The sequence below is a fragment of the Manis pentadactyla genome, chromosome 4 (genome assembly GCF_030020395.1).
Source record: "Manis pentadactyla isolate mManPen7 chromosome 4, mManPen7.hap1, whole genome shotgun sequence".
NCBI classification, from domain to species: domain Eukaryota; kingdom Metazoa; phylum Chordata; class Mammalia; order Pholidota; family Manidae; genus Manis; species Manis pentadactyla.
In genome coordinates this window covers 175,807,308-175,831,134 of record NC_080022.1, presented here as the reverse complement: position 1 = coordinate 175,831,134, position 23,827 = coordinate 175,807,308, and the positions used below count along the sequence as shown (strand labels likewise).

Sequence of the window (23,827 nt, the reverse complement as noted above, 5' to 3'; positions counted from 1 at the left end):
AGCTTGTCCAACCCTTTACACAGCTGGACTGGATCTGGGGCAACAGATGTCCCTTGGCAACTCTGCGGCACCAGGATGGGCTTTTAAAGAAAGTCAAGTTGGTGGCTGTTCTCCCCCGAAGAACAGCTCTCGGTTGAGTGTTTAATGCTGAAAATATAGAAAGGAGTGACAAAACTATTTTCAGGGGCGTAGCCGAGTACAATGGCGAACCGGCTGCACCAGAGCGAGAGTAGTAACTCCCAGTTCGCGGTAGAATCCCTAAGTGACCTTCGACCTCTGACCGCGCGCCTTGCTCGGCGTTTCCGTGAGCCGCTTCCGCCCCCGCCTCTTCGGCGAAGGGCTGGCCCAAAGGATGTGGGCGGGGCTCTGCGGCTGGCAGTTAGGGGCGGTGCCTGCGGAGGGCGGGTCTCGCGAGGGGCGGGATTTGAGGAGGCATCCTAGCATTGGGCTGCCGGATATAGGCAGGGCCTTGTGCTGGGCTGGTTGTGGGGGCACGGAGTTAAGTTACTACCTCTGGGTAAGTGGACTCGGGTGGCCAAAGCTCCGGAGGACGGGGGCGGCAGCGGGCCCGAAGCAGATCCCGGATCTGGAATTTCCCGGGCAGGACCGGAATCAGGATCGGCCCTGACCCAAACCGGGTCTGTGAGGAACTCGCGAATTTAGATTAGGAAATCCCGGAACCCGGATCAACAAATCCCAGAACCCGGAATTTAGATCGGGAAGTCCCGGAGCGCGGAACGCGGAGCGGACTCGGCACGGAGCCCGGAACCCGGAGCCGGATCGCGACACCGCCGGACGGGACGGAACCATGTCGGGCCGTGGCGCGGGCGGGTTCCCGCTACCCCCGCTGAGCCCTGGCAGCGGCGCAGTTGCCGCGGCTCTAGGAGCGCCGCCTCCGCCAGCGGGACCCGGCATGTTGCCCGGACCGGCGCTCAGGGGGCCGGGGCCGGCTGGAGGCGTGGGGGGCCCCGGAGCCGCCGCCTTCCGCCCCATGGGCCCTGCGGGCCCTGCGGCGCAGTACCAGGTGAGGAGGACGGACAGGCGGGCGGCCTCGCGAGCAGGCCTGGGGCAGGGGGCGGAGAGGGCCGCAAGTGAGGGCCTGGACTGCGGGCGCAGGGGTCCTGCTTGCGGAGTGCACGGGACAGGCCGAAGGGCAAGGCCAGGGACCCTCGGGCTCGGATAGGTGATGGTGGAGGAGTTGGGAGGAAGACTTTGGGGCGAAGGGTTTGAAGCAGTTGGGAGGGTCTGGGGGGCTTCCTTGGAACAGGGATTCTGAGTAACAGAGATGGAAGAGTTGTTAGACCTAATGAGTTGTGCATGGGTAGGTTGAGAAAGTAGAGTGTAGATTCTAGGGTTGGGGGGTCCTGGGAATGCTGAGAAAGTTTTGGAAAAGGGCCCTCACTGAGGAACCAGGGTTACCCTTCGTTCCACTCCAGTTCTGCTCGGTTTTTGTTTCTAGTTGGGAACTGGCAGAGTTCTAGCGTGTCTGAGATGGCTCCCAGCTGCTAATGAAGAAGAAGGGCCTGGTTTCCCATGGTGTGGGAGGCCAAGGATAGGGCAAGGGGGGGATTCCAGCCTGTGCGGGGTAGTCTAGTCCTTAGTCAGGCCCACGAACCTTTGCATGGGATGACTGGGTTAGACCAGAGATGGTGGTGGCCAGGCCTGAGGAAGGAGGAAAACCCAGCCCATCTGGGCAGACTCTCCTTTTGGCTTTCTGCCTGGTGTCATAAGGTCCAAGAGTTGATTAGTCTGGAGGAGCAGAGAGGCTCCACTGAGCCCTGCCGGTCTGAGGCTGGAGAACCCTGCCAGAGTTGCCTCAAAGGGTTCCGTCCTGACACCTTTGGGGATTGGCTTCATGGAGAGCTTCTTAGGTTGCAGCTTCAAAGGCCATTGAGAGGCAGAGACTCGGTCTGTGGGGTCAGTGTGTGTGGAGCTCAGCCTGCTGGCGGTGCTCATCAGTCTCCTAGTCTGTTGTTTCTGGTTGTCCCAGAAAGCTTGGGATGGCCATCCTTTTCCTGCTCCCTCGCCACTTTAATTTAGTCTTTAGATTCTAACAATGCCATATCCCAACCCATGTGCCCAGCATTTGGCACTGGCTTCTTGCTAATCTCCCAAAGAAGCCTGGCTTTCTTTGTTCCAGCCTCATATCTCCAGGTAGAGGTCCCAGAAATGGATCCTCATAGAGAGCAGGGTATGCCTATCATCTCTTGGCCCCGGGGCCCTCACTTTCTAAAGAGACGATTTAACTGGGGACAATGATTTCCCCCTCTTACCCCTCATTCTCCCTCCTTCCTCTAAAGAAGACAAAGGGTCCAGGTATTGACAGATAGAGATCCGGTCCCTATAACTCCAGCTGGGGTCTGTCTTTCCCATCTTGTTCTACCCCTTGGGTATTCATGGCCTCAAGGTGTCACTGAGGGATCCCTACCTCAGTCTTTGCAGCCCTTGGGCCAGCTAGCTGAGGCCTGGCCTGGGAGCCTCTCTCTGGACCTTTGGCCTGGGAAGGTGCTAAGGAAGACAGGAGCCTCTCCAGTCTTTTTAGCTTGCAGCCCATGGGAACTGTGCCCTGGGAAAGCTCCTGAGAGGATGGATTCCACAGTACTTTGCAGGGAATAGCCTTGGGCCCGTGGCAAGGCCCAGCTGGCTGGCTGGTTAGCCCTGGGATACTAGGGGTGGGGAACTGGGAAGGCGCTGAGCCTCTGCTTCCTATCCCACAAGCTTCTCATCACCACTGCCTCCTTTTCCAGGGAGGGTTAGTAAAGATATATGGGGAGAGGGAAGACCCTGCTTGGCCTCTTTCCAAGACCAGTTGTGTGACTTCCTGGAGAACGGAGGGGCAAAGGGGTTCCTGTGTGTCAGGGTGCGTGAGGTGAGCTGGAAGAACAAAGCTTTCAGGGCCCAATTTGGGCAAATGGGGAGCCTATTGAAAGGGGAGAAGTGATGACCCACCTCCCTCCAGACAGTATTGTGAGCTGTGGATCACAGTCAACTGAGGAACTTAGAGGAAAAAAACCACAAAATTCATATTGCTGGGATTACTCTGGAGACGTTGCACAGTTCTAAGGTTCAGGGCACCTAGCCGGGCTTATCTAGCTTTGCTGCAGGTGGGGAGTTAGGGAGCCTGAGATTTACTTTAATCTCTTTTCTTTTACTTTAACTCTTGGGTTGTTTTTTGGAAGAGGAAGAGTTACTGGTGCTTCAGAGCCCAGGTGTGGAGCTTGGCAAGGCCACGCTGGGACTTCATGAACTGCAAGCAGCCTTCCCCTGGGCCCCTTCCCTCTCTTGGGAGCAGTTGGGCAGCAGGGGGCTCTGCACCTGGGAAGTCTGGAGCAGATGACTGGGTGGGGCCTATTCTGGGTCCTGCCTGTGCTGCCCTGTCTTGGGACTTCCTGTTAAGGGAGTATTTGCCTAGGAGGGCTGGGTGGTGCTGAGGTTTTGTAAAACCCCAGTGAGTGGCTTCTGGGGGACCACAGAGCCCCAGCTTACTCCTGCTGCTTCAGTTGTTCCTCCCCTTCAGCTCAGGAAAACCCACCCAGGATGCCTGGGGCCTGGGCTTACAACTGTGGCTACCCTCAGTTTTTTCTGTAATCTCTGGCCATGGCTCATTAAGGCAGAGAAACAGGCTGTCTTTTGCTTTTTAGCAGCTCAGATGAATCTCTTTCTGATGAGGAGAGACTTCTGGAAGGCCTCCTAAGGTCGTTAGCCCTCACGTTGAGTGCAGATGCTTCCCTCCCACCTCCCCTTCCCCACATCTCTGGGTCATATTTCTGTCTGTCTCTGAGTCTGAACCTGCCTGAGGGGTCACGAGTCTGGCGCTCTGTGGTGAGAACATGGGTTTAGTGTTAGATGAAGAGGTGGAGGGAGCTCTGCGTCTCCATGATGCTGAGGCCAGGGAGGGGATCCTTTGATTTGGTGTGAGTCCCCACCCAGCTTGGCGTGGTTGGCTGGTTGAACTGGTTGCATAATCTGGGCCCTGAGGCCAGCCCTGTGAAGCTGCCAGGGACAGTGTGTGCAAGGCAGAGCTGCCAAACAGGCCTTGCAGGCAGCAGCCATGGAGAAGGGGGGCGCGGGGTGGAGGTTACTCCCAGAAGGGCTCCACAGAAGAGTCAGGGAGCTGGACCTCGATGGGAATTCCTTCTGCAGGCTTCTAAAGAAACCATTTCTGTCACCCAGATTCCTCTGCTGACCTTACGACTCTGATCCCTGCATCCCAAGATACTCTTACCTGCAGTCTCCGGTTTGGGATTGCGAGGGTTGAGTTGAGCCCAAGCCAGCCCCAAGTGCCAGCTGGTATATGGACCCCGGACAGAGTCCAGGTGCCAGCTGCTCTCTCTCCCATAGGCCACCCAGGAGCCATAGCTTCCCTTTGGGGGTCTTTTGGCATAGGCATAGGAGGCTGGGCAGTTGGGAGGTGAGAGAAGGGTCCGGTTCTGGGTTGTGCATAGGGGCCATATGGTGACCAGATGGTCTCTGTACTCTGCCTGAGGCCACCCCCACCAGCTGAGACAAGTTCCAAGCCATCCTGTTGCAGCATGCTCACCTGGAATGCTGCTGCCTCGCGGGCTTGCCTGCCCGCTGGACTGCCTTTCCTCCGTCAGTCACCTACCAGGCTGGTGACAGGGTTCCGCCCTGTCAGCCTGCCCATATCACACTACACCCGTCCACCTGGGTGTGACATCGCCCCCATGCCTTCCCTCCGTGCTGTGCTGCTCTCTCTGGGTTGGGAGGAGGAGGGTACTTGTTGGCACCACCTCAGGGCCTCAAGAGTACCTCACAGATGGCCAGTCCCAGTGAGGCGTGGCATGCTGGGGCTGCAAGATGGTGGTGGGCCCTGAAAAACCCCCAGGCCCTTCCCTCTGAGGGCAGGATTCTTCTCCCGCCCCTGGGCTCAGGCAGGACTCATTCGCCAGCACAGCTGCCAGGCGGTGAAGGGGGCGGGGAAGGTGTGGTTTACACCTCTGCCTGTTGCCTGCTCCCCTTTGTTCCTGGTCCTCCAGCCCAGGCTCTGCATTGTGCTGTTCAGGGTCATACCTGGCTGAGAAGAGGGATGGAAGGAATGGGCTATGGGCCTCATAGGAGCCTGCCACTGAATTATGCGCCCCCATTGACTCACTTTCTGCAGCGGCCTGGCATGTCGCCAGGGAGCCGGATGCCCATGGCTGGCTTGCAGGTGGGACCCCCTGCTGGCTCCCCATTTGGCACAGCTGCTCCACTTCGACCTGGCATGCCACCCACCATGATGGACCCATTCCGAAAACGCCTGCTCGTGCCCCAGGCCCAGCCCCCGATGCCCACCCAACGCCGGGGGTAAGACCGGTTTCTCCCACTCTTTCCAGTACAGCTCTAGTGGTAACTTCCTTCTGTCCTAAGAGCTGCGGTGACTGAGGAAGACTCTTTGTTCTCTTTGGGGAGTGTCCTGGGGATGGGGGCGCTGGGTGCTGGGGGCAGGGACGGGGCTTTTCAACTCTTGGCCTCTTAAATGGGTTTCTGTCTTCCCTAGGTTAAAGAGGAGGAAGATGGCAGATAAGGTTCTACCTCAGCGAGTGAGTATGTTGGGAGGGGGCCCAGGAGGCCTGCCCAGTGGCTGACTTGCTGCCGGTGGAGGCAGTCTCCCTCACCCCTGGGATGGTGGAGGAAGGAGCCAGCTCTGAGGCTGAAACAAGCTGGTGAACTCCTCCTCCCTTCTTCCAGATTCGGGAGCTTGTTCCAGAGTCCCAGGCATACATGGATCTTTTGGCTTTTGAGCGGAAGCTGGACCAGACCATTGCTCGAAAGCGGATGGAGATCCAGGAAGCCATCAAAAAGCCTCTGACGGTGTGTGCAGCCTGGCTGCTCCTGGGCTTTCCCAAACTTCTCTGCCTGTCCCTGGTGTTGTTTTTCAGGGGTCAGGCAAGGGTTTGCATTGGGCTGGAGTGGGATTTTTCACACTACACGATGCTGCCAATTAGTGGAGCTTGGACTCAGTTTAATGTGGGCAAGCATGCTTTCAATGAAATAAATATAAAGTAGAAATTACAGTAACACTTCAGAGTAGAACTTAACCATAGTAGTAAACATATTCGTGACATTTTTCTTTCAGATAGGGGTAGGGGTGTGTGTATGTGTGTATATGTGTGTGTGTGCCCACATGCACACATGACCACATGTATGTATGTAAGTAACCTGGGTCATGAGTTAAAATATAAATCTTACGGATTATGGTCAGAAGTTTGAAAGGCAAAACTAGAGGGTAGATAAGGGCAGTTCCTATCTCCTTCCCTATCCCTAGAGAAGCTTTTTCTTTCTTTCTTTTAATAATAATCTAAGACTGTGAGTAGTAAGGCTTTTCAGATGAGGGTATTCTGGGACCATATGGGTGTTTTGATTCATTGAAAATATGAGCCGGAGGCTTCCAATTTGCCCAGTAGCACCCAGTATGTAGCTTTCACGCCACTGATCCCGTGTGTCAGAATTGTTGATAATGTATATGTCTCCCCCATTATATTGTGAGGTCCTGAAGGCTGGACTGGAATTTTCTACTTTCGGTTCCTGGTGCCTAACATGGTGGTGTTTTCCAACACGTTGGTCTACCTCTAGCTGGTTGTCTTTCTCTCCTTAGCAAAAACGAAAGCTACGGATTTATATTTCCAACACGTTCAGTCCCAGCAAGGCAGAAGGTGATAGTGCAGGAACTGCGGGGACTCCTGGGGGAACCCCAGCAGGGGACAAGGTGGCTTCCTGGGAACTCCGAGTGGAGGGAAAACTGCTGGACGACGTGAGTTGGAGAAGGAGGTATCTGGGGTGGGGTAGGGGTCGGGGAGTGGCCTGTGTAGGTTTAAAACGGGCCAGGCACTTGGGTACTCATAGAAGAAGACCTGCCTGAGGGAGAGGGCGCTGCTCATGGTTGTGCTTTGCAGGACTCCAGGCTAGTTAGTGGTTGAAGGTTTGTGCAGTTGTTAGAGCAGTTCTCCTTTAGATGGCAGTGAAGTGTCTCAAGGAAGGGGTGCCCCTTTCTGTTTAGTCCTGTATTGGCTCAGTGGCGCTGCATAGACAGCCCTTTCCCTGCCTGCAGTCTCTCGCTTTTCCCAGAGTCCAGCTGCTGCTTACAGGGCCCATGGATCTTCGGTATCCTGGGCTTCAGTGTGGAAATAGTATTCCTCATTTTGGGGCTTAGGATGGTTTAGGTTTTAGAGCTTAGCACCAACCCCATCTCATACCCCTTTCTGTCTCCAGCCTAGCAAACAGAAGAGGAAGTTTTCGTCATTCTTTAAGAGCCTTGTTATTGAGCTGGATAAGGAGCTGTATGGGCCAGACAACCATCTGGTGGAGGTGAGCAGTCTGGGGCATGGGGAGCGTAGGCTAACCTGCCGTTGGGCAGAGAAATGGCCTTGGGCCCCTGGGAGGGCCAGGTGTGTGTTTGTGCCCACCCTTTGGTGAAAGAGTTCTCCCCTCCCCCCTGCCAGTGGCACCGGATGCCTACCACCCAGGAGACAGATGGCTTCCAGGTGAAACGGCCTGGTGACCTCAACGTCAAGTGTACCCTTCTGCTCATGCTGGATCATCAGGTGACGTGTCCTGGGGCCACAGGGAGTCCTCTGGGCGGGGGGAACAGGTTCCTGTTGTAAACCCTGCCTGTACTCTTCCACTTCATCTTCTCACAAAAACCCTTCCTCTGAATCCTGTCTGTCCCCAGCCTCCCCAGTACAAGTTGGACCCTCGGTTGGCAAGGCTACTGGGGGTGCACACACAGACGAGGGCAGCCATCATGCAGGCCCTATGGCTTTACATCAAACACAACCAGCTGCAGGACGGGCACGAACGAGAATACATCAACTGCAACCGCTACTTCCGCCAGGTTAGCCACCACACCGGCCCTCTGGTCGCACAGCCCACCTTGTCTACTGCTCAGAGCCTTGCTGGGCTCGTCCTTGGCCTCATTCTTCACACTGACTCAGAGATGGTCCTCTTACCCCATGCCCTCAAAGCCATCAGCAAGCCTTTGATGTTCTCTCCAGATCTTCAGCTGTGGCCGTCTCCGTTTCTCTGAGATTCCCATAAAGCTGGCTGGGCTGCTGCAGCATCCAGACCCCATTGTTATCAACCACGTCATCAGGTAAGTGAAAGGACTTCAAAGAGCTGTTCACCTTTCACCTGGTCTGAAGCTAAAGAGCAGCAGCAGGCGTGGTCTCTTGTTTCCACTATGTGCAGGTGTGGCCCAGGTGGGGTATGGATACAGCTGTGTGCTCACCCTTCCCCTCCTGTGCTGCCTACAGTGTGGACCCTAATGACCAGAAGAAGACAGCCTGTTATGACATTGATGTGGAGGTGGACGACCCACTTAAGGCCCAGATGAGCAATTTTCTGGCCTCTACCACCAATCAGCAGGAGATTGCCTCCCTGGACGTCAAGGTGGGCCCTCTGCCTCCAGCCTCCATTGGGGCCCAAGATGGGGGTAGGCAGTAACCTGTACTACCCCTTGGAACAGGATCTCGCGTCCTTTGGGTTGGGCCTGCCTGGAAATATACCCCTTTGGGGGTGGGGCTAGCCTGATACATGTACCATTTTCCCCAGATCCATGAGACCATTGAGTCAATCAACCAGCTGAAGACTCAGAGGGATTTCATGCTTAGTTTTAGCACTGACCCACAGGACTTCATCCAGGAATGGCTCCGTTCCCAGCGCCGAGACCTCAAGGTAGGGTCCTCTTTACTGAGGTTGATCCCGTTAAGCACTGAGTGATTTTTACCCCCATCACCATTTTTCCGGTAACGGGCATATTGGTTCAGGGGTGGGAATTATGCTGTTGCCTTCCCCCTGGCTCTTCGCAGATCATCACCGATGTGATCGGGAATCCTGAGGAGGAGAGACGAGCTGCGTTCTACCACCAGCCCTGGGCCCAGGAAGCAGTGGGGAGGCACATCTTTGCCAAGGTGAGGCTCTGCCTGTTTGCCCTCCTGTGGCTGAGAGCAGCAGAGGCCTCAGCTGCCTGCTGGTCTCTTCTCCAGGTGCAGCAGCGGCGGCAGGAACTGGAACAGGTGCTGGGAATCCGCCTGACCTAACTGCTCAGGGACCCCTCAGCCTGGAAGGCGACCATCCTCTGGGGCTGCAGACATGGGGAAAAGGATGGTGTGAAGGAGTGTCTCCTGTCACCCTCTGCTCCGCAGCTTTAGTTTCATAAATGTAGTGATAGGATGCCTCATTGCTTGGTCCCCAAAGCCCTCTTACTTTACATGTTGGCTTTAACTGGGTTCACAACAGATGCCTCCTCTGCCCCCTGCAGGCAGGCCCAAGTAGGACTGGAGGCCAGGCTTTGACATTGTGATGGGGACGTCTCAGAACCAAAGGACACTGGCTTTGCTTGTTTACAGACTCCCCCTGGGGGCGAGTTTCAGAGCTGGCTTCTGGGAGCTGGGCAAGGAAGAGGGGCACAGCTCACACCCTTCCTAGCCTTTCTAAACCAAAGTTCTTTGCCATTCCAACCAGCCCAGCCTTGTGGCTGGTATTTTCCCTTACCTTTGGGCATTTGCACTATTTGGGGAGCAGGTTTTCTATGTGGGAGCCATTTTTTGTACAGGGTTAAGTTGGGGTTTTCAGGGAGCCCTGTCTGGTGCCTCCTTATTTTCTTCCCTCAATCTATGCAAGCGGCTCTGGCCGCCATCATCTCCTGCGATGCCAGATGGCTGCCATCCCAGCTCTTGTGCCCAGGGCGGTAAACCTGGAGCGAGAGGACTTCTCTGGTGTGGTCTGAGGCACGGGTGTGTGTGGTTGGTGGAGGGCAGGGGGAGGTGGGGAGCACTGCTGCCCTCCGCAGCTTGGTTAGGAGGGTGGGCTCAGGGCTTGGCAAGTGCCACTTTGGCAGATTTGGGGATTTCATAATAAATAAGTCTTTCTTTATTGGTGGTAGCAGACCCAGTCATTGAACAGTGTGGCCCTCATTAACAGACTGAAATCCTAAAGGGCTTGTCCGGCAGAGCTTTATTTGAGGGATCCACATAAAAAGACATCCACCTCACTTCCAGAGCTTCTTAATGGACATGTTTTTCTCACTGTCCTTCTGCATGACCTGGAGAGAGAGAGAGCGAGCGAGCATCACGGCATACGCTGGGTGAACACACCCTAACCCCACTGCTCCAGAGCCACCGTCAGCAAAGGGAAAGATGGAGGCCTGTACCTTGGCTACTGCCATTTCAAAGTCCTCCTGGGTGACGTGGACCCGCCGCTCTCGTAGGGCATACATGCCGGCCTCAGTGCACACACCCTGAGGGGGGCAAAAAGACAGGCGCTGCTGCTGTGCCCCTGAACCCACACCCTCCCACCTCCACCCGCTGCCTTGGGCACTCGTTACCTTCACTTCAGCTCCTGATGCTCCTGGCATGAGCTCAGCAATTTTTCGCAGGTTGATCCCCCGGGTTAGGTTCATTTTCCGAGAATGGATCTTCAAAATGTCTAGCCGGGCCTAGAGATGGGACAGGAAGAGCCTGAGCCTGGGCCTTCCCCATAGCCAGGGCCACTCCCAGTGCTCTCATCACAAACCTCCTCGTTAGGGGGTGGGAATTCAATCTTCCTGTCAATGCGCCCAGGGCGAAGCAGCGCTGAGTCCAGGATATCAATCCTGTTAGTAGCCATAATAACCTGATTGGAGAAAGGGGGTGGCATCAGCTCAGCCCTTCCTCAGGCTGCAGGCCCTCAGGGCCCTCTTCTGGCTCATCCCGTGGCCAAGCCCATCATACCTTGATATTCTTGGTAGCCTCAAAGCCGTCCAATTGGTTGAGCAACTCCAGCATTGTGCGCTGCACTTCACTATCCCCTCCAGAACCCCCCTCCAACCGGGAGGAGCCGATGGAGTCGATTTCATCCATGAAGATGATGGATGGTGCATGTTCTCGTGCCATGACAAACAGCTCCCTCACCATTCTTGCCCCTGTTCAGAGGCCAAGGTGGCATAAACATGCCAATGAATTCCCTACCCTCACTTCCACCCTGACTTCTGCTTCGTTTTCATGTTTCTAGAACAATTACCTTCACCAATGAATTTCTGTACCAGTTCAGAGCCAGAGACACGAATAAAGGTACAGTCTGTATGATGGGCCACAGCCCTGGCCAACAGTGTCTTCCCGGTACCAGGGGGTCCATACAGCAGCACTCCCTAAAGACAAACAGCAAGACTCAGGGCAGAAAGCCAGCCCCCAAGGTTCATTCATTGAATGTTACTGAGTACATGTTCTGTGCTAGAAGACCCCAGGGATACAAAACATGAACATCAAGGTCCCTTCTGGAGCTCTTATGCACATGACCTGGCAGCATCACTCCCCAGCTCCTCTTCAGTGGGAGGGCCAGCTTAGGAATGCCCCAGTCTACCCTGCACTCGGTTTGCCAGAGGTCTTGGGGCTCGAGGAGTACCAGAATAGCACAGTCCCACATAGTCCTATTTTCTCACCTTGGGCTGCGCAATGCCCAGCGCCTCAAAGAGCTCTGGATGCTTAACAGGCAGCTCAATCACTTCCTTGATCTCCTTGATCTGCTTGTCCAGCCCACCAATCATCTCATAAGTTGAATCTGGCACCTTCTCCACCATCATCAGTGATACCAGTGGGTCAACCTTGTTGGGCAGGATCTTGTGCAGGGTGTAGCTGTCATTTCTTAGAGCCACCCGACAATTGGGTGTCACCTGGGGAAGGGGACAGTGTTTCAGGAAGTGGTGCGGTGAGAGCTGACCCTGACCTCCCACCTTGCCTGCTGCACTCACATCATTGATGTCAATGTTCTTGTCCACATCTACGACAAACTTGCCCTCAGGATGTACCTAAAGAAACAAGGGCTTGTGACCTCCCCTGACAGCCATCACATCACTAACCTCACCCATGAAGATCCATGAATCCTACATAACATGAGAAAACAGTCTTTGAAAGGCTACACACAAAGGTACAGGAATGCAGCGGGCAATGGGCTAGTCCCTGGGGTCCTGTTGTCTTTACCTTAACCAACACTTTCTTCTTGTCCATGGCCCGGACTACTTCCCCCACATAGGAGCCCTGTTCCTGCAGCAGCTGTAGCTCCTCCCGCAACAGGCGAACTAGATGGGAAACAGACATAGTGCTCCACCCAGCTGCTTAAGTGTCCCTGCCCCCACTACTCAATTCAATATGCAAGAACTAAGCTCCATCTTGAGGGAAAGCTGAAAAAGTCAAACACGTCTTTAAAGGGTTGACAATGGGGCTGAGTAGACATGGGTGTGAACGATTACATAATGAAGGTCTAAAGCATCACCTTGCTCGGGGAGAAATCACTAAGCGCCAATGTGAAGACTACTTTCGGGAGCTCTGAACACTCAGACCTTAGACCAACTGTCCACACTTCCCATCATCCTCCCTTCACCTTTTGCATTAAGCTCATTCCTCTGCGCCTGCAGCCTTCGGAGATTTTGGCTCTTATCATTCACAATCAGCTGTGTAAGACAAAAAACAAAGGGCAGAAAATACTAAGAGGTTAAGATCCTGGCCATGACCTTCACAGGCTGGTGTGAGCTGAGTCAGGGAAGAGCACTGGACACCTGCACATTGTTTCAAATTCTCCAGGATGAGCCTAATGACCCTGTCCTTTCCTCCAAGAGTCCCTCTGGGGCCTAGGGCAGTCATCAAAAAAGGCTGCTTGTCTAACACTGGTCAAAGAATAACAAACCCTAATGGAGAAAAGTTCAGCTGGCTTGTGTTGTCCATTTCTTGCAGGGCAGTAACATGGTACAGTGGAAAGATCTTTAAGCCAGAAGCCTAAGTTACTGCTCCACTGCTGTCAATTAAACAGCTAAGTAAAGCTACGGAAAGCCACTTAAAAGGTCTAGATCTGTTACCAAACCACAAGGGGGTATAGCGTCACCTATCCTGCCTTGATTTTCAGGACTATTGTGAGGAACAAATGGTATTATATACAAAAGCATTTAAAAAATGATAAACCAAATATAATACCTGCAAAAATACCTGGAGTTCAGAATTTTCCTCGTGGCTTTCCTCCATCTGATTTATATTCATTATTTTCCCTGTTTCTATGGTCCCTACTCCCTCTTTAGGCTTCAGCACCACGTTGCCCAATTCCTTTTAATTCAGTCCCATGGAATCATTGTTGTCCAGGCTTAATTCTGTCAGCCCTCACTCTAACCCTGCCCAAACCCCTCTTTGATAAATCTCATCTCCTGAGCCTATGTCTTCTCTTTTATGAGAAATTCTCATTCGGGCTTTTTCCAAAAGGAATGGCTTTTGGTTAGGGGTACCTTTCCTGTTAAAGTTTGACTCCTGAAGAGGTCATAAGGTAACAAACTGTGAATACCAATTACTTTCAAAGGGGTGGGGCTTGAGAATAACAAGAGACTATTAGCTTTATGTACTTTATATTGTTGGCTGGTTACTTCTTTCCGAATTACAAGAATTTGTAGAAATCTGCTTCATTAATCCTTCATCCCCTTCTAGCTCCCTCTGGACCTCTGGAGTCTGTCCTCACCTGGAGTTCTTCAATCTTGGAGAGATAATACTGGCGCAGTCCACTGCCTGCCTTCCCCTCTTCCAGCTCCATCTGCAGACACAGTGTTAGTATTTAAACAGGCTAAACATTCAAGGATAAAACCAGCTTGAACTCTGCAGAATTACGATTTGAGTTCTAATCCCTCACTCCCTGTCTTCAGAACCTTCCATTTCCCTCTGACGGAACTAAAAGAATGAGAATGCCGCCTACCTCATAAGACTTTCAGGAGGATCGAGAGACGACACGCCCGGGAGCGCTTTGCACCGAGTCAAGCGCTGTACAAACCCCAGATATACCACAGGCTCAGCAAGAAGGACGACCGCCCTTGTCTCCGGCGACTCGCGGAAAGGCCGGTTCCTCTCCCATCGCTCCTCTCACTCCGCTCCCACCGCCGTCTTCCTCTCCCGGCCCTTCCCTGACCCGCCGGAGGCGGCGCTGACACAGCAGATCCGGTCCCAGGCAGGCCCCCGTCTGGATTGGTCCACCCACTCCCGACCCACCCGATCCCCTTGCCCCAGCTGGCTGCCCATCTCGGATCACGCCAGCTTCGCATCCAGCCCCGGATCCCGCCCGGCAGAGGCCGCCTCCATACCTGTTCTGGTCCGTCAAGCGCCATCTTCCCGCTTCCGTCGAGACAGCCGGCATCCGAGCCCTCTTTGTGCGCAGACGCAGAAGCAACAGCTTGGGGTCGGAAGATCCGGGCAGAAAAAAGCTCCGGGTCAATGGGCGGGGTGTGCAGAGAAAGGGTAACGGGGGCCGTTATTGGGAGGCGGGGCTACGCGAGGTTAGGAGCTTTGGCAAGGGATGAAGAGGAAACATAACTTCTAAATATTGCTCTCTGGAAACTTGGTTGGTTTTAGTTCAAGTAATCTGCTCTCCTGGTCCCAGTTTCCGATTTATAAGACCTGGAGACAAGAGTATAGAGAAAATTTTTGTGGCCACGCTCAAAATGGCGGAAAACTTAGAGCCGGGGACACAAACGGCGGAAGCGGAAGTAGGTTTGAGCTTGCATGTGCCGCTCCGCCAGTGGGGAAAAGGTGCTGGGTGGAGAGGAGTGGTATGGAATGAGCTGCCCAGGTGACTGCTAAGGCAAGTGGGGAACGGAAAGCGGAATCTAGTGTTCGGGGTGAAGATGTTCTAATTTCTGCTTTCTCCCCAGGTTGAGTGACACTCCTCCATTCCACTATGGGCAAGAAGGGCAAGGTCGGGAAGGGCCGGCGGGACAAGTTCTATCACTTGGCGAAGGAGACCGGTGAGTCCGGGTTCGCGCCGCTCGCAGGGTTCACGTTCGAGCCAGCGAGAGACGACCTTGTTCGGTTCGCTCCCCCTTTCAGCATAGATTTTTTCCGCGTTAGGGTGGTGGGTTGTGAGGCAGCAGAAATCCCGTTGGGAAAGCGCTACGCGGGCTTTATTATTTTGTCGTGTCTCCAGGTTACCGTTCCCGCTCTGCTTTCAAGCTTATCCAGCTGAATCGCCGCTTTCAGTTCCTGCAGAAAGCCCGAGCCTTGTTGGATCTGTGTGCTGCGCCAGGGGGATGGTGAGTAACAGTCGGTACCTGTGGCCCCTGCTGGCAGCTGTGTTCCGGACTTGCATGGCTTGAGTTGCACTGGGGGAGGGAGAGATACAGTTTTGCCAGCCTCAAACTTCTGTGCATTCGAGAACATAGACTGCAGAGAAATGGTTTGGAATGTGTATACATGACGAACTCTGGCCACAGCACTTGGCACGGGCACCTAACACCAGGGTTTAGAGATGACATTGCGAAAGGGGACGGACAGTGCTGGGTGTTTTAATGTTTTGTCTTTTGTAGGCTGCAGGTGGCTGCCAAGTTTATGCCTGTATCCAGCCTTATTGTGGGTGAGTGACAGATGGACTGAGTGTTTTAGCTAATGGAAGTATGAGGTACTGTGTTCTGCATTTCTTTTCTCCTTCCTCGAGGCAGCGTTTTGGAATATCCTGACCTGATTTCTTCCAGGAGTGGACCTGGTTCCAATCAAGCCTCTTCCCAATGTGGTGACACTCCAGGAGGACATCACAACAGAACGCTGTAGGCAGGTAATGGCAATCACTTTCTTCTTGAGCCTTTTATATGCAAACATCCATGTCTCTCTCTCTTCCCATCCAAATCTCTTGGTGGCAAGTCTTTCCTGTTTATCACCCTTTGAGCAGTGCCTGCAAGGTGTCTGTAGGACAAGGCCCACCATAAGCCTGGCGGCCTTACTTCATCAGGAATGAGGTGTTTGGAATTGGAGGAAATGCAGAGATTTTAGTGAAGTCCTTTCTAAGGGGCTTATTAGTAGACTGTAAGTTCCATGCAGACAGACATAGTGTTTTTTCAATTGGATCCTCTGTGCGTGGCACAGGATTTGGTCCATGGTGGGGCACTCAACAAATGACCGGGTGGACAAATGGCTGAACCAGGGACTCCATTCATAGCCATTTCTGTTTATTACCATAATCCCTTTTTCTTCTCTGTAGGCCTTGAAGAAGGAGCTAAAGACCTGGAAAGTTGACGTGGTGCTCAATGATGGGGCCCCCAACGTTGGGGCTAGCTGGGTCCATGATGCTTACTCCCAAGGTGCCAGGATGGAGGGCTGTGGAGATGAGGGTGGAGGCAGGCTGCAGAGGAGGTTCTTGGCTTAACTGTTTGTCTCCTGCAGCCCATTTGACACTGATGGCTCTGCGTTTGGCTTGTGATTTTCTGGCTCGTGGTGGCTGCTTCATCACAAAGGTTTTCCGTTCCCGTGACTATCAGCCCCTACTCTGGATCTTCCAGCAGCTGTTCCGCCGTGTCCAGGCCACCAAGCCCCAAGCCTCTCGCCATGAATCTGCAGAGATCTTTGTAGTCTGCCAGGGTGGGCATCAGGTTTTCTTTCTCTTGATGCAGTCTTCCCACTACCAAAGCACTTTCTCATATAACATATTATCTTAGGATTTCTGGCTCCGGACAAGGTTGACAGTAAATTCTTTGACCCCAAATTTGCCTTCAAGGAGGTTGAAGTTCAGGCCAAGACTGTTACTGAGTTGGTTACTAAGAAAAAGCCAAAGGTGTGTTTGAGGAATGGGGCCACCCTCAGGTCCTGGAACTCTGGGATGGTTAGGCCTGGTGGGTCTGACAAACACCCCAGAAGGGACTGTTCAACCATCTTCATTTCCCTCTCCAAGGCTGAAGGCTATGCTGAGGGTGATCTCACTCTGTATCACCGGACCTCGGTCACTGACTTTCTCCGAGCTGCCAACCCTGTTGACTTCCTCTCCAAAGCCAGTGAAGTGAGTCCCCAGACTTTGGGGGTGAAATGAAGCTCCACAACCATGGTCTGGAAATCAACCAACTCCTTTCCCTTTCCCCACAGATCTCACTAGATGATGAAGAGTTGGCACAACATCCAGCCACCACTGAGGATGTGCGGGTGTGCTGTCAGGATATCAAAGTGCTGGGGCGCAAGGAGCTTAGGTATGCGTTGGGGGTGGGTGTAGGTGCCAGGTGTCTGAAAGCCTCAAAAGCAGGGGAAGGCCTTTGAAGACCATGACATTGGATCGCTAGGAATAGGATGCTGCTGTGCTTGAAATTTGGGGTGGGGGCCTGAAACAAAAAGGGAGACAGTAAAACAGTAAAGCCAGTGATGGTATTTCTGGGCAGGTCCCTACTGAACTGGAGAACAAAGCTTCGGCGGTATGTGGCCAAGAAGCTGAGAGAGCAAGCGAAGGCACTGGACATCAGGTGAGGAGGGAACTAAACCAGGGCAGGGGTTGACTGCATGTTGGGGGTAAGCGTGTGGGAAAATAACCAAACTCCTTGGACTGTTTTATCAGCCTCAGCTCGGGAGAGGAAGAAGATGAGGAGGAGGAGTCAACAGCCAGGCAGTCCTCTAAGGAGGAGGAAGAGGAGGAACAGCTGAACCGTACAGTGGCAGAGATGAAGGCCCAGGAAGTGGCGGAATTAAAGAGGTGAGGAAGCCAGGGAGTAGCTTGGGAGCCCCACTGCAGAGCTGTCCTCAGTATGTGAAGATGGGGGAGAATGAAGGCGTGGGTACAGAGTTCTCAGCTGGGCAGGTTTAATTGCTCAAGTGGTCCCCTTAGGAAGAAAAAGAAGCTGCTGCGCGAGCAGAGAAAGCAGCGGGAGCGCGTGGAACTAAAGATGGATCTTCCCGGGGTTTCTATTGCAGACGACGGGGAGACTGGCATGTTCTCCCTGCGTACCATCCGGGGTCACCAGGTAAGGCAGAGTGAGGAGGCAGGAGGATCTGTTTGGGTATTTGGAGGTGGGGGGATCTGGGTGGGTTTTTTTGAGTGTGTTAAATGATTATGGCTCACAGTGGCTTATCGATGACTTGTTGAGAGATTAGGAAAAGAACAAAGGACTCATGTCTCAGAAGCCAGAAAGGAACATAGTACACCTAAAATGATTTCAGCTTTTGGAAGATTCATGTATGATAGATTTATTCTTGTAGAACTAGAATATTAAAACCAAGAGGTGCTCTTTGGAAGTTTAGACTATAATAGATGTAGCCAGGGGACCTGGGTTACCAGCTCCTGTAAGGGTTTCTCTCAGAAGGAAGCAGTGTTATTCAGTTTACCAAGACCACGTTAGTAGCTTGTGCACAGAGCTAGGGGTTGTCTGCTGAACACTGGAGAGCCTGCTTTTCCAGATAAAAGCGGTGTCACAGACTAGATGAGCTTTTGTGGCTTGTGTGGGAACAGAAAACCAGGTCAACTTTGGTACAGAGAGGCAGTAAGCACTCATCCATTCTTTGCCTCAGTTAAAAAAAAAATGGTGAGGTATAATCCTTGGGATGTAATAAACACTCATCTGGTAGCTGTCTTTGCCATGAGATATATTTTGAGGTTGATAATTGCCTTTGTAAGAAAAACAATTTTTCCTGTTACCAGTGGAAAAAAATATGTACATTGTATTCTCAGGGAAAAAAAAAACCAGTTTTAGATCATGTTAAGATTTGATGCTATATTGGCTGTGGGGTTACTTTTTCATGAACCTGTTTTTGCTACCTTTGAAGACAAGACAGCTGAGTGGGATAGATGAGTGACTTGGCTTAGAACAGGACTGTTCAAACAGCCCCATCACATCCCTGTCTGTAAAAGGAGGTAACGTATTTGCCACAGTGCATTAGCAGAGAATGCTGCTAAGGATAAACTTAAGAAAACACACAGGGAAGAAAGGCAGTATGTTTCTTCTACATACCCTTGATCTCTTTTTCTGTCAAACTTCAGCTGTTAGAGGAGGTAACACAAGGGGATATGAGTGTGGCAGACACGTTTCTGGCTGATCTGCCAAGAGATGACATCTATATATCAGATGTGGAGGAGGAGGAAGATGCATCTCTGGACAGTGACCTGGATCCAGAGGAGCTGGCAGGAGTTGGAGGACCTCAGAGGCTAAAGGCCCAAAAGCGGTAAGGGGGAAAGGGGTACGTGGACACTCAGCTTGAGGCTTGAAGAAGAGTTGGTGCAAGTATTCCCTGGGAAGTACGTCCTCCAGGGCACTAATCCTTCACCCACATTCCTTGGATCTATAGTGTACAATTTGCTGAAGTAGAAGATAATAAAAAAGAGGAGAAGGAAGAAGAGAATCCATTGCTGGTACCATTGGAGGAAAAGGCGGTACTGCAGGAAGAACAAGCCAACCTGTGGTTCTCAAAGGTAAGAGGAGGCTGGGGGCCAAGACAAGAACGGACATGCCCTGGGAGCAGGGGGCTGGGCTGAAGATTCCCCCCATCACAGGATGGCTTCAGTGGCATTGAGGACGATGCTGACGAGGCCCTGGAGATCAGTCAGGCCCAGCTGTTGTATGAGAGCCGTCGGAAGGGGCAGCTGGCGCCTCCACCTTCCAGTGTGCAGACTGAGAGAACACCCCCCCGGTGCCAGGATGAGGCCCCTAAGGGGGCAGAGGCTGCCACTGGCCCTGGGGAGGAAGAAGGAGATGGCCGCTCAGACAGTGATAGCAGCAGCAGTGAGGATGAAGAGAGGTGAGTGGCTGCAGCTGATGAGAGAAGGAATGAAGAGGAAGCAGTGGTTCTGACCATTTCTCTAGTTCAGGGTTTCAAAGTTGGGTAAATAGAGAACTTTAAAAATACTGATGATTCTGGTTTAAGTGGTCTGCAGTACAGCCTGTGTGGTAGGATTTCTAGAAGCTCCCCAAGCTTTAACTAGGAACCAGTGTTGAGATGAGGTGTGTGTGGGTCTGAGTGGCGTGGGGAATGGTGGAACGTACACCCAGTCTATACTCTTCTGCAGTTGGGAACCACAGCGTGGCAAGAAGCAAAGCCGTGGGCCTACATCAGATGATGATGGTGGCTTTGAGGTAGTGCCCATCGAGGACCCAGGTGAGAGCTCTGCACCCAGTGGAATGCGAAGACACTGGAAGCTTCATTGTGGGGAACTGAACTCTGGCTTTGCTCCTTCCTTCTCTAGCGAAACATCGGATTCTGGACCCTGAAGGTCTTGCTCTAGGTGCTATTATTGCCTCTTCCAAAAAGGCCAAGAGAGACCTCATAGATAACTCCTTCAGCCGGTAAGGGGGCCAGAGAATCATGAGAAGTGGCATGGGGAGCATGGGTAGGCAGGCGGTTTCTCCTCTAGGAGGTCTGTTGTAGTCATCAGGGCTGGTGTCCTCTTCGCCTAGGTACACATTCAACGAGGAGGAAGAGGAGCTTCCTGAGTGGTTTGTGCAGGAGGAAAAGCAGCACAGGATACGGCAATTACCTATTGACAAGAAGGAGGTGGAACATTACCGAAAACGCTGGCGGGAAATCAACGCACGTCCCATTAAGAAAGTGGCTGAGGCCAAGGCCAGAAAGAAACGGAGGGTAAGTGGTGAGGCTGCCTGAGATTAGGGGTGGGTGGGGCCGGGGAGGTGAAGAGGTCAGCCTGACTGAGGTCCCTGCACAGATGCTGAAGAAGCTGGAGCAAACCAAGAAAAAGGCAGAAGCCGTGGTGAACACGGTAGACATCTCAGAACGAGAGAAAGTGGCACAGCTCCGAAGGTAAGTAATGGGGAAGAGGTCACTCACTGAGGTACAGGGGATTAGGAAGAGTGGCAGGAAGCCTCCAACCTGTTTCTTCCACTTCCAGTCTCTACAAGAAGGCTGGGCTTGGCAAGGAGAAACGTCAAGTCACCTATGTTATAGCCAAAAAAGGCGTGGGCCGCAAAGTGCGCCGGCCAGCTGGAGTCAGAGGTCATTTCAAGGTGGTGGACTCGAGGATGAAGAAGGACCAAAGAGCACAGCAACGGAAGGAGCAGAAGAAAAAACACAGGCGGAAGTGAATGGACCCACTAGGGCCCCTGAGGAGACGGTATATATGGACGGAGAGCACTTTGGTGCTGCCCACCCCAGCCTCCTGGTACCTCCTGTACCCTCGTGTGCTCCGCAGTCATCTGAGAAGACAGGTTTGGTACTAGAACTCTCGGGTGGTCTTGAGTGGTGAGGAGGACATCCCATTAAAGCACTGCTGTAATGTCCTGCTGGTGCACAGCCCTTCTGTGAAAAGTACGGGCTACTGGATGAACAGTCGTACCTTTTTAAAGTTAAGGGGAAGTGGAGTGTAGGCCTCTCAAGTTTTCCCCTCTCCTCTTCCATGATCATCTGAATAAAACCAGGATGGTACCAACTGGGTGTTCTGCCCTATTCTAAATTGTACTTCACAGGTACAACTCACTATGAAGTAGAAATGACAAACAATCCACCGGTCCCAGTAGTAAAACATTTACTAGAGCAAGCAGAAAGGAATGCACATCTTAAAGAAACCTTCACAAAGTCACAAAATTCAAAGTATATTTCTTTTCCTTTTATAAACAAGATAGAACAAAAATCATCAAAATCATTTCAGCAAAAGATTTTTCTACCATTGTGGCAAGTTAAAAAAAAAACACAATGAAATAGAAGGAGAAGACACTTTAAAAGCTGCTGTTGTTGGGTTTTTATTTTAAATTTAGCGACACTTCAAATCTGGAGCAAATACTCTTTCCAGGATCATCTTTCCCCTTCAGTTGTAGCTGCACTGGGTCTGGCAGGCTGCTGCTTCCTCTCTCAGGGCTGGACACAAGCCTTGCTGGGGAACCTGAGCACCTATTCCCCCTTAGAATCACATCTTTCCCTTCCCTGCAGTCTGGAAGCACCAAAGTGCTTCCCATAACACCTCAATGGACTGGGTTTGCAGAAGCCAGCTCCTAAAAAAGGGAGTGCCTGGCCACACAGCTAAGAAAAAGAATTTAATCTAGGTGTTTGTAAGGTGACATTTTAGTAAAAAATATACGCTACATATAATATAAACCAAGAGTGAGTTTTGTGCCCTATAAAGGCCCTTTTCTTCCAAGGTCTCAAATGACCCTCACGACAACTCACCCAGAGCCAAAAGAACTTTCTCAGCTCTGACTGCTTCCAAGGACCAAAACAGCTTCCTAAGAAAACATCTGAACATTGACCCAGATGAAGGGGTAATGTCTCCAAGCTGCAGCTCTCCACTAAGGGCAGGGGGTCCTTACACCTAGGGCCCCAACCCAGCCCTGAGACACCTACTTACCAAAAATCTTTCTAAAAATAAAATTAAAGACAATTGATTCCACACTTTAGCACATACCCTCTAACTGTCCCATCGACTTTTCTTGCGCTTGGGTGGCTCCGGAACAGCAAAACCATCAGCTGTCTTATCTGTCTTGTTGTCCATCTTGTCCATCTTGCTGTCTACCTTGGGGTCCATCTTGCCCTCACGGTTAAAACCTTCTTTCCGGCTTTCACCATTCCGACCATCGTTTGCACCTCGGCTCTCCCCATGTCGGCCTCCACCTCCTCCATGTCTGTTCTCCCCGTGACGATGGCCATCACCATGACGGCCACCGCTTTCTGGGTAGCGGTATCCATCTCCATGGCGACCACCATCTCCATGACGTGGGCTATCGCCATGCCGATTGCCACTCTCTCCATGACTATGACGGCTGCCACCCCGGTTCTCAGTGTATCTCTCCCTTTTCCCATTGCCACCCCCAACTCCTTCTCGGCCGTTATTCCCTGAAGCCGTGTTATTGACTCCCTGGGCTCCAGGAGTAGGGTAGGTCACTGGGGCACTGCTGAGGCTGCCGGCGCTGCTAAAGCCTGGGATGCCCTTGGCGGCACTGGCAATGGGGCTGTCAGGACTGCTGTGGCCCTGCTGGGCTGAATTAGTTGGAACAGAATTCAAGCTCCCTGCACTAGTCCATCCACTCGCCCCAGCAGCAGAGCTTCCAGCCTTCTGGTTGCTTAAGCTGGCAGCAACAAAGTGACTCTTGTACTGTGACTAAAAGAGAGATAACAGGAGTAGGTTAAGACAGTAAGTTCAATTTAAGGAACTTGAATATATAAGCATGGCAATTATAAAATAGAGAAATTCTGCTGTCTTGGTACTGTGATGTTCGCATGTTGACCCACAAATCCTGCAGTTTCTGTGCTGCTCTATTAATGAAAAAGAACAAATCTTGGGATCTAATTAAAACATCAGTCTGGAGGCAAATACAATGTGTTAACTAAGGCCTAGCTAGTTCACTGGTTGTCAGCTAGCTAACTGGAGCCAGAGTAGGTCTAGAAGGATAATGGGTGCAGAGTTCGTAAGAGACGAGAATCAAATCTCTTAGCTAAAAAATGGTACTCACTCTCCACTAGATTGGAACAGCCTGGAGGTGGGCAACACTCCCGGCTGTTGAGGCAGGGAAGGAACACCAAGCCTGCAGCGTACTACAGTCCTGGGCTCTGGGTATGACTGAAGCAGGTGACCAACAAGAGGGGTTTCTCTAGCCTCTACACCTGTATCTCTAGGTAAGCGAAGGTTAAGTTTATATTCAAAACAGAAAGCACTGAGAAGGCCCTAAATCCAGCATACAGCCTATACACCCAGCCACCAATTCAGGAAGACTAGGCCACCTTATTACTGCCCAAGAGTAATTTCAGACCTGGAAAGCGGCTTTCATTGCTGTCAACCGATCTCCCATGGCTCCTGTGGAGGGCTTGTAGGCCTCGTAATTGCTCATTACATTGTTGTTATTTCCTCGGTCCTAAAATGAACACATTCGTGAGAATGGAAAAATAAGTAGGAAAAGCCCACTGCACAGACTGGGCTTCAATATACTGAAATCTGAAGTGGGAACTGCAATGGCAACAGGATATTTTTAGAAAGTTACTTATGTTTTGTGAGAGAAGATGCAGCAATAAATCATTTCAAAATGCTTTTGCCTTTCAGCCCAGTAATTACTTCTATCCTGGGCACTGACCCTAATAATCAGAAATGAGGTCAGATTATGCCCCAAGCTGCTCATATGGTATTATTTTTACACATAAACACACACATTATG

At 52.2% G+C, this 23,827-nt stretch overlaps 4 protein-coding genes across 10 annotated transcripts in view; 2 read left to right on the top strand and 2 right to left on the bottom strand.

Annotated features, from left to right (window-relative positions):
* The first annotated feature begins 451 nt into the window (after positions 1–451).
* SMARCD2 (SWI/SNF related, matrix associated, actin dependent regulator of chromatin, subfamily d, member 2) lies at positions 452–9,873 on the top strand. The gene is made up of 13 exons (XM_036899773.2): positions 452–1,024; positions 5,123–5,307; positions 5,501–5,543; positions 5,692–5,814; positions 6,599–6,754; positions 7,213–7,308; positions 7,443–7,544; positions 7,673–7,834; positions 7,995–8,092; positions 8,253–8,388; positions 8,551–8,673; positions 8,808–8,909; positions 8,985–9,873. Exons 1-13 carry the CDS (start codon positions 809–811, stop codon positions 9,036–9,038), a joined length of 1,596 nt encoding a protein of 531 aa, XP_036755668.1. The 5' UTR covers positions 452–808; the 3' UTR covers positions 9,039–9,873.
* A 64-nt stretch (positions 9,874–9,937) lies between these two features.
* PSMC5 (proteasome 26S subunit, ATPase 5) lies at positions 9,938–14,197 on the bottom strand. Of its 2 annotated transcripts, none has more exons than XM_036899775.2 (12): positions 14,084–14,197; positions 13,471–13,542; positions 12,355–12,424; positions 11,955–12,052; positions 11,726–11,782; positions 11,417–11,647; positions 10,999–11,125; positions 10,710–10,900; positions 10,513–10,611; positions 10,325–10,435; positions 10,151–10,237; positions 9,938–10,042 (listed from the first exon to the last, which is right to left on the bottom strand). In XM_036899775.2, the coding sequence occupies exons 1-12, from the start codon at positions 14,105–14,107 to the stop codon at positions 9,989–9,991; spliced, it is 1,221 nt and encodes a 406-aa protein (XP_036755670.1). In that variant the 5' UTR covers positions 14,108–14,197; the 3' UTR covers positions 9,938–9,988. The 2 variants fall into 2 exon arrangements, with proteins under 2 accessions (XP_036755670.1, XP_036755671.1); XM_036899776.2 differs by lacking the exon at positions 14,084–14,197 and adding an exon at positions 13,702–13,931.
* Positions 14,198–14,466: 269 nt separating this feature from the next.
* FTSJ3 (FtsJ RNA 2'-O-methyltransferase 3) lies at positions 14,467–21,117 on the top strand. Of its 3 annotated transcripts, none has more exons than XM_036899770.2 (21): positions 14,467–14,485; positions 14,651–14,743; positions 14,923–15,028; positions 15,302–15,348; positions 15,467–15,546; positions 15,970–16,069; positions 16,152–16,346; positions 16,424–16,539; positions 16,657–16,761; positions 16,845–16,945; positions 17,132–17,212; positions 17,305–17,439; positions 17,572–17,707; positions 18,721–18,902; positions 19,026–19,149; positions 19,231–19,475; positions 19,744–19,832; positions 19,921–20,020; positions 20,132–20,315; positions 20,398–20,492; positions 20,581–21,117. In XM_036899770.2, exons 2-21 carry the CDS (start codon positions 14,677–14,679, stop codon positions 20,771–20,773), a joined length of 2,481 nt encoding a protein of 826 aa, XP_036755665.2. In that variant the 5' UTR covers positions 14,467–14,485; positions 14,651–14,676; the 3' UTR covers positions 20,774–21,117. The 3 variants fall into 3 exon arrangements, with proteins under 3 accessions (XP_036755665.2, XP_036755664.2, XP_057357602.1); XM_036899769.2 differs by lacking the exon at positions 14,467–14,485 and adding an exon at positions 14,496–14,568; XM_057501619.1 differs by lacking the exon at positions 14,467–14,485 and adding an exon at positions 14,552–14,580.
* Positions 21,118–21,196: 79 nt separating this feature from the next.
* Positions 21,197–23,827, bottom strand: part of DDX42 (DEAD-box helicase 42) — a 34,326-nt gene continuing 31,695 nt past the window's right edge. For all 4 annotated transcript variants that reach the window (XM_036899765.2, XM_036899766.2, XM_036899767.2 and 1 more), the window contains 2 exons: positions 23,429–23,530; positions 21,197–22,779 (listed from right to left, as the gene is read on the bottom strand). In XM_036899765.2, the coding sequence (XP_036755660.2) occupies positions 22,090–22,779; positions 23,429–23,530 (792 nt within the window). In that variant the 3' untranslated portion in view covers positions 21,197–22,089. The remainder of the gene's footprint in view (positions 22,780–23,428; positions 23,531–23,827) is intronic.

Coding starts and splice junctions, on each gene's coding strand:
- FTSJ3 (XM_036899770.2), top strand. CDS start 14,677: ATGGGCAAGAAGGGCAAGGTCGGGAAGGGCCGGCGGGACAAGTTCTAT. Junction 17,213..17,304: donor GCGAAGGCACTGGACATCAG/GTGAGGAGGGAA, acceptor CTGTTTTATCAG/CCTCAGCTCGGGAGAGGAAG. Junction 19,476..19,743: donor AGCAGTGAGGATGAAGAGAG/GTGAGTGGCTGC, acceptor ACTCTTCTGCAG/TTGGGAACCACAGCGTGGCA.
- PSMC5 (XM_036899775.2), bottom strand. CDS start 14,107: ATGGCGCTTGACGGACCAGAACAG. Junction 13,543..14,083: donor CGCTTGACGGACCAGAACAG/GTATGGAGGCGG, acceptor CTGTGTCTGCAG/ATGGAGCTGGAAGAGGGGAA. Junction 10,436..10,512: donor TCCCACCCCCTAACGAGGAG/GTTTGTGATGAG, acceptor TCCCATCTCTAG/GCCCGGCTAGACATTTTGAA.
- SMARCD2 (XM_036899773.2), top strand. CDS start 809: ATGTCGGGCCGTGGCGCGGGCGGGTTCCCGCTACCCCCGCTGAGCCCT. Junction 1,025..5,122: donor GCCCTGCGGCGCAGTACCAG/GTGAGGAGGACG, acceptor CACTTTCTGCAG/CGGCCTGGCATGTCGCCAGG. Junction 8,910..8,984: donor GGAGGCACATCTTTGCCAAG/GTGAGGCTCTGC, acceptor TCTCTTCTCCAG/GTGCAGCAGCGGCGGCAGGA.